General features: G+C 56.3%; 1 protein-coding gene across 1 annotated transcript; it reads left to right on the top strand.

The window, feature by feature from the left end:
• The first annotated feature begins 444 nt into the window (after positions 1-444).
• Positions 445-7,027, top strand: LOC143165808 (pancreatic secretory granule membrane major glycoprotein GP2-like). The gene is made up of 9 exons (XM_076349595.1): positions 445-457; positions 1,367-1,433; positions 1,969-2,136; positions 2,918-3,123; positions 3,704-3,864; positions 4,584-4,829; positions 5,489-5,648; positions 6,075-6,219; positions 6,897-7,027. The coding sequence occupies exons 1-9, from the start codon at positions 455-457 to the stop codon at positions 6,995-6,997; spliced, it is 1,257 nt and encodes a 418-aa protein (XP_076205710.1). The 5' UTR covers positions 445-454; the 3' UTR covers positions 6,998-7,027.
• Positions 7,028-7,650: the final 623 nt, after the last annotated feature.

Below are 7,650 nucleotides of genomic sequence, written 5' to 3'. Positions count from 1 at the left end.
AGCCGAAGCAAATGTATGTTGTGGTTGCGAAACCGTGTGTATTCAGTACACACAGTTATCTGGCCTTCGCGTGTGCTGCTGTGGTATCTGTTGTTATTGCTGTGTCAAAGGCAGGTACCACAAAACCAGCTGGATGCACAAAACCCCAGATTCCCGGGGATTTTGCAGATACTCCCCCTGTTTGGGATCCCATCAGGGCCGTGAATTGAGTCAGCATGCACGAGCCGTCGGCTAATCGGAAGGGGCATCCGTGCTGGAGGATGGACTTTCGCAGAGTCCTTTCCTCCCCAGCCGCCGCCAAAGGATGCCAAGCTGGCTCTTGTGCAATCACGGAGGCAGCATGTTTGCGTGGGGGAGAAGGATGAGCTGCTGGAAAGCAATATAAGGCACGCGGCGGGGAGCACGAGAGCGACCTGGGGCAGCGGTGGGTGAAGGAGCATAGAGTGGCCTGGCGATGGTAAGTGTGATGAGAACAAGGGGAGACCTTGACGCTGGTGGGACCTCCCAGGACTGCTGCAGTGAGCAAGGAGCAGAGCGGGGAATAAACCCTCCTCGCCTGGAGGTCTGGCGGTCACAGCCGCTCGGGGTCGAGCAGAAGGGGTAGGGCAGCGATGTGCTGCCAGACCAGAGTGGGGCTTTGCCCCACTCTCAGTGCACCTGCAGGGCAGAGGGGTGGCCACTCCAGCCACCGGCCCCGGCTGACTCATATCCACATCTCTGATAAGGAGACTCCAGTGTCCAGGGCTCATCCAGCATCGTGCCATTAATTTCCCTACAGAAATCCATTATCTGTACCAATGGGGGACATCGACTTAATCTGTGGCTTTGTAGCATTAATTTTAGTTGCGTTCAAGGCTTTGGGGGGTTTTTATCCCATTGTCTCCTTGTTATGGATATGGGTTACTGGAAAAGCAAGGATCCTTTCGCAAATCCTAACTCTTCACAAGAGCTGTAGTGGGAAGAGGGAAACTCCTTTCCTCTGCGGGGAGCCTGGACTGATGCCTCAGCTGTGCGGTTTTACTCAAAGTGCCTGTTCTTACCGAAATGTGGCTTTATCACTGCCAGCACATCCCTGCAGGTTCGAGGTCTGGTTTCTCCCACCCCCTCTTTCTGGAATAGCTACCTAAATTCAGGACAGTATTTGACCCTTGTGTTAGCCTGGCTGGGCCGGGGGGGGAGGCTTTGCTGCTCTGCCCCTTTGGGATAGGAAATGACTTTGTGCCATTGAACCTAGCGTTTTTGGAGGAAATACAGTACAGAAATTATTGCACCCATACTTGAGGGTTGGCTCGTTCTGAATGACTGCAGACATCTCCAGCGAGCATGCTAAAAACCCGAGTTACCCAGAGCCTGCTTGTTTTTACAGGAAAGGACTGTGAGATGTTTGCTGCTGGTCTCTGCCCTCTGCCTGGCTGGCTGCGAAGGCAACAAGAGTGAGTCTCCCTGTACACTGTCCCTGCTGGGTCACAGACAGGTGGTATGGAAAGGAGAGGTCAAACCCTCACCTGATCCGTGTCCAGGGTCCTCATTCAGGGCACTGCTGAAGGCTGCTAAGGGGGGACAACAGAGCAGGGCTCGGGGGGGCAGGAACTGGGGTGCAAGAGCCGGCAAAATAGGCAGAAACCTCAGGCTCTCCGTCTCAGCCACATATGGTATATAACCTGTGGAGATGGGCACAGGTACTGTGACGTGCCATCACTCTCCTTGCTAGCTGGTGGCAGACTCCATAGCTCTAATCCAGATTACGGCCATGATGAGGAGGTCTCCCAGGCTCTCAGTCACATCCTCATCCAGGCAAGCTGAGGCAGCAGGTTTTTCCTCAGATGTGCCTGCTCTGGCTCCAGGCGAGGATCTCAGCCCTTGCGAGCTGTGCAGGGCTTCATGCCGTGGGGCGAGTTCGCTCTCACGTCTCTCGTAGGGGAGATATTCTTGCTGCCTTTCAGCTTACTCGCCTTTCCTTTGCTGCAGGTGAGCTGGTGAGCCCACATGGCCTGAGGCGAGGGGTTGCCCTCCGTCTCAAGAGGAGCCCAGACGTCTGCCTGCCAAACCCGTGCCAGCACCAGGGTGACTGCCAGGTGATGGAGGACAGACCAGTTTGCAGCTGCAAACCAGGCTTCACAGGGTCGTTCTGCCAAGGTAGGGCTGGCGGTGTTGATGAGCCCTCCCCAGTCTGTCCACGGGCACCAAAGGGAAGGGTGATGGGCACGGTGCACTGGTGTTACCACTGCTCTCCACTGCAGGCTCCAGGAGCACATCCCAGCTCCTGATTCAGGTGCATTCCCCACCACCACCACCATGTCCTGACTACATATTGGTACAAGACCCAGTCACAGGCCATTTCCTTCCTCCCCAAAATTCTTAATTCCTGTAAGAAGGAAACCTTGGCTGTCAAGAAGCCGTGCCGTGGTGTAGCCGTGTCAGGGAAGCAGGGCGTGCTGTGGAGCACAGCTGCCTCACAGTCTCGGCACAACCACATGGACTCCAGCACAGCTGCAGTGAAGACTCCTTCCAGACACTGGCCAAAAACTGTGTCTTGTTCATCTGAAAGAGAGGATCGCTGTTCCTGTCTGGTGCCCTTGGCAGGCTGCAGTGATTCTGTAGGCAGCCCTCGTGGGCCAGACCCACAACATCTGCCTTTGATGTCTTGAGCTTAAGGACTGTGTGTGTTCAGAGTAGTGGCAGCCATGGACTTGTGCAGGTCTTGGCAACCGGTAGAAAATGACAGACCCACATTAACTTCTGCGCATTCCCAAAGGTTTGTCTTTTGCCCAGTGTCTCTGAAGAGCCCTACCAGCAGCCTCCAACAAGGCTGGGATGAGGGTCTGTTGAGCTCAGCGGTACTGTGCCATCCTGTAGCTCACCTAGGGCTCCTTCAGGCCTCTTCCTTATTGCTATTGCAGATGGCTTTTTCCCCCAGATGTGGTACTGAAGTTGGCCTGCGAGGAAGAGCACATGAAGATGATGGTGAGGAAGGAGGTGTTTGAACTCCTGAAAATCCCCCGGGAGCTTGTCCACTTGAAGAACCAGGCATGCAAGGTCTCAGAAAGGGAAGAAGAGGGTGAGCTGTTTTTTGCAGCCACTCTCACAGGTGAAAACCACACTGCCTGTGGATCAATAATTCAGGTGAGGATCCAGCAAAGCCTCTCTGCATAGCTCTGAAGCCATGAGAGGAGCAGACATGCTGAGTGGGGACAGCATGGGGAGGCCCCAGAGGCTTTTCCTTTTATATAAGTGCTGTAAAGTTCTCGTTCCCCTTGGAAGGCTTCCCTGGGGGCTGTCAGAAAGCTCTTCTGCCTCCACCAAACCCCTGCTGGCAGCACATCTTGTCTTATTCAGCAGAGCATGGAAGTCTCAGTGTGCTCTTTACTAGCTGATAACAGCCCTCGGCTTTCTGGCAGCGTCCTCTGAGCTCTGCAGCCCTGGCTATAGCCACTTGATTCATGGGTCAGGGAGGGTGCAGAGGAACCAGTGCTCCAGCTCTGCACTGCACAGGAGGGCCCTCACCTGTGGTCAGTATGCTGACTCCTCCTGCTCCAGTGATGGTTGCCAGCAGTCCCTGGACACGGGGCTTGAGCAAAAACCCCAGCAGATATCCAGGGGGCCTGGAGCAGCTATAGCTGAGTTGTACCATCTGAACTGGAGTTTGGAGCTCTGTGTATGGACTTAGACATGGTCTGGAGACTTGATTTCTGTGTCGTTCCAGCAAAACAGCTCCCATGTGTCGTACTTCAACATCATTGAGTCAGAGCGGGAAGCGCGCGGGGGCGTGATCTCCCGGAGTTTTCAGCTGGAGGTGCATTTCTCCTGCGTCTACGCCTGTGAGCGGGTCGTGAAACTGCCCTTCGCTCTCACTGCTGTTGACAAGTGAGTGGTCCCTCTTCACCTTGCTGCTGACGTGGTATCTGTGAGCTTGCGGAAAAATAGATGCCTTCGATGAGGTGATCTGCAAAGGCCATGCGGAACCACTAGAGTGCTCTGAGAGCAATACTACATCAGGGTGCCTCCCTTTCTCTTACCTACATACTTTTTCAACACAAGGTTTGGGCCTGGGACAGAGCCAAATTGGGGCACGCACAATCTACCTTTCTCCTATCCTCACTGCTTGAAGCCAGCTAGCCAAAAAATAAAGGGTGGGAACTGGAAGACAGGCCTCACCAGGCCCCTGTGGAGGTGCAGGTTAGGACCCCCTGGGTTGCCTTTCTCGTAGCCCTCACTGTCTAGCAGGTCAGTGGGAGCCCCTGGAGCTCCTTGCCTCTGTCCACACATGGTGCGGACATACCAGCCAGGAGGCAGCTTGGGGCCTGGCTCTCACGAGGCTTCACCCGGGAGCAGAGGCACGTCCAGAGTCAGTGCACCTGCACCGGTGGCCTGACTTGTGCTACATCCTTCCTGCCTTCTCGTTCTGCTCATGAGCTCTCCTCCTCTCCTCTCCTCTCCTCTCCTCTCCTCTCCTCTCCTCTCCTCTCCTCTCCTCTCCTCTCCTCTCCTCTCCTCTCCTCTCCTCTCCTCTCCTCTCCTCTCCTCTCCTCTCCTCTCCTCTCCTCTCCTCTCCTCTCCTCTCCTCTCCTCTCCTCTCCTCTCAGGCTGGTGCAGTTCGTGGTCAGAGAAGGACACTTCAACGTCAGCATGAGACTGTATAAGACTCCCTCCTACCTCCAACCCTATCACCTGCCGACCACGGCCATCCCCATCACGGACACGCTCTATGTCCTGCTGAAGATAGAAGGACAGCACCAGCTCAAATACTTTCGGCTGAGCGTTGAGGACTGCTGGGCCACACCAAGCGCGGATCCCTACCAGGACGTGCGGCACGAGCTCATTGAGAAGGGGTGAGTGGAGTGCCCCTAGCGCATCTGGCCTCCTTGCACCATGAGCACAGTCGCGTCTCTTTGCTGGGTGCTAAGGACAGGTTGCTGTGAGGGAGCAATGAGCAATGACACCATCACTGCTCATAGGTGGAACCTATGGTTGGACACCATCATTGAATAGGTGGAACAGCCCCACAGATGAGCTCCCTACCTGCTCTGAACTGAGACCCTGCTCTGCTGCCAACAGTGCTGCCTTCCCTCTAGCATCACTCCTGGCCAGCTGGGGAGGCAAAGGGCAAGGAGGGGAGAGGGGAGACCTTGCTGGGATGTGCATAGAGGTATCTGCTGAAGAGCTTGCATTAGAGGTGGCTGCAGCCAAGCTAAAGCCAGTAACGTGGATATCTGGGAAGTGGGAGCTACAGCCAGGCTCACTCCACCCCTGCAGAGCAGCTGTGGCCCCACAGAGCAAGACACGAGCCAGCTCCTGTGCTGGTGGCAGCTCCTCCCTGAGCTGGGCACAACGCAGGGTGCCAAGGAAAGGCATCCCCACCGGCACCGAGACAGAAATAGTCCTGTTCAGCAAAGCTTGGGGGCTGCACCCGGTCCCTGTGTGCTCTGGTGTCCCAGGCTGGGATGCTCCCCCTCGTTTGCTACCTGCTGACTGAGCCATCGTGTCCCAGGTGTCCCCACGATGAGACAGTGACATACCTGAATGCCATTGGAGAGAGCACTACTGCCAAGTTCAGCTTCCAGATGTTTCAGTTTGTTGGTTACCCCGAGGTGTTTCTGCACTGCCGTGTCCGGCTCTGTCTCCCTGACAGCCCAGACCCCTGTGCCAAGGTGAGCTCTCCCGGTGGTGTGTGCCGGGCAGGGGGACCTCCCTTCCCTTGGCCTGCAGTTTGGAGAAGGGGCTCTGCTCTGGTTTCGGGTGCCTCAGCACAATAAACACCTCCCAGCAGCAGGAGCTCACCCCAGCACCCTGAACTAGAGGTACGAGGGCTTGAACCCACCAGAGAGCTCCTTTCCCTCTTCCCTCTGTCTGTTGGGTATTTGCAGGAGGAGAGGTTATGCTAGGACTTGGGGAGGAGCAGGCTAAGGTCCTTCAGGAACCAGCTCCTCTCATGCTCTGGGGTCTTGACTGCTCCCAGGCTGCAGCCCCAACTGTGCCTCTGCCAGGGGGAGACCACCAGGACAGCTCTTGCCCCCTGGAGCAGGCTTCTCCCCTGCCCTCTGGTCCCATCACCCTTCCCTTGGCTTTGTTGACAGCAATGCCCCAGGCAATGGAGGAGCAAGCGGGCGCCGGTGGATGACTACAATAAGATTGTCTCCTACGGGCCCATCCACCTACTGGCTGCTCCTTCCTTGGGAGCAGAGACCCACAATTCCAGGATTGACCAACAGGACCTGGGGGGTACGTATGTCCCTCTGGGGAGGGCAGGAGCAGCTCACAGACACTTGCAACTGTCTAGGCAATGCCAGGTTATTAAAAAGGGCTGCTAAAATCACTGCCCTGCGCAGAAGCGTGGAGTCTTTCAGGTGTCATGGCCACGCACGGCGTGCTCCAGAAGACAAACCAGCACAGAGAGGTTAGCTCTGCGTGAGCGGCTCCGTAGCAGGCACAGGTCGGGCTGAGCAGGGGAGCTGGGCGGGAAGGGACCAGGAGCCAGAAGGCTGTCGGTGCAGCACCCCAGGCGAGGAAGGCTGGGTTTTCACGCTGGACCTCCACATCAACCGAGCAAGGCAGGCTCCTTCCGAGCACCGAGGTCAATCCAGGAGATCCAAGTGGCAGACCAGGACCAGAGCTGGGGGCAAGCCCGCCTACAGCATAGCTCAGGCCGAGCATGAATGCCGAGCTAAATGGAGCCCCCGGGCAGCGGGTGTAGGTGGAGGCCCCGGGTGAGGCCTGTTGGGGTGACCGAGTCCTGTTAACGCCCTCAGGGCCCTGACGTACCCCCAGCTCCGGCGGCTCTTACCCTTCACAGGAGGTGACCTCCCCCAAATCTGCCCCCAGCCAGGAGATGCTGTGCCAGGGCTCAGTGCAGACTCGGGGGACCCAGATGTGTAACCAACCTTTCTCCTCTTCGGCAGGACCCAACCCGTGGCTCCCCAGGGCCCTCATCCTGCTGTGTGTGCTTGGTGTGCTCACTGTGGCTGCTGCAGCCGTCAGCGCGAGGCGGCGAACGGTGTAGAAAACGGCTGTTTCCAAATAAATGTGACAGTAGCAGAGAGGCTCTTGCCTGTGTCTTTACAGGGGTTTTTTGGGAAGGAGGCGATGGTTGGATGCAAACGGTGCTTGAAAGATGAGTCAGATCAGAGTGTTTCTGTTCCCTGTAGCATCCCTAGGAGCTTCTCATCCCCCCCTGGCCCACGCTCTCTAGACTCGAAACATGTACCCAGGGATGGGAGGTTCCTTCCTCCTGCTTCCCTCCTCCCCAGAGAGTCACCCAGGCGCGTGGGGAGAAGGAGGTACCCGCACTAGATACTTGCCCACCGAAGCTGGACTTGGCGTGGTTCTGCGTGACGCAGATGCAGCAGTAGCAGAGAAAGGGCCGCTCTGTGCACGCAAGCGCACGCGTGTGTATATACACCTATTCGTACAGATTTCTTCCTTCTGAGCGATGACAAATTGCCAGCAAGATTTTTGCCCATCAATACATTCTTGATATAAAGCAAATAACAAACAATATTGTAAGCATCAAAGACTAAATCCATAGTGCTCAGACAGCCAGCAGGGAGCTAATGCTAAAACACAGATAAGGAGAGGTGTGTTTTCCCTGCCAGGGGGCTGTATGCGTAGATTCGGCTGAAGCACGATGTCCTCGTGGAAATCGTTGCTGGCCCC

This window comes from Aptenodytes patagonicus, chromosome 11 (genome assembly GCF_965638725.1).
Source record: "Aptenodytes patagonicus chromosome 11, bAptPat1.pri.cur, whole genome shotgun sequence".
NCBI classification, from domain to species: Eukaryota; Metazoa; Chordata; class Aves; order Sphenisciformes; family Spheniscidae; genus Aptenodytes; species Aptenodytes patagonicus.
Note: the sequence above shows the minus strand (reverse complement) of the source record. Positions and strands in the feature narration are given on the sequence as shown.

Coding starts and splice junctions, on each gene's coding strand:
- LOC143165808 (XM_076349595.1), top strand. Junction 2,137..2,917: donor CACAGGGTCGTTCTGCCAAG/GTAGGGCTGGCG, acceptor TTTTTCCCCCAG/ATGTGGTACTGAAGTTGGCC. Junction 3,124..3,703: donor CCTGTGGATCAATAATTCAG/GTGAGGATCCAG, acceptor GTGTCGTTCCAG/CAAAACAGCTCCCATGTGTC.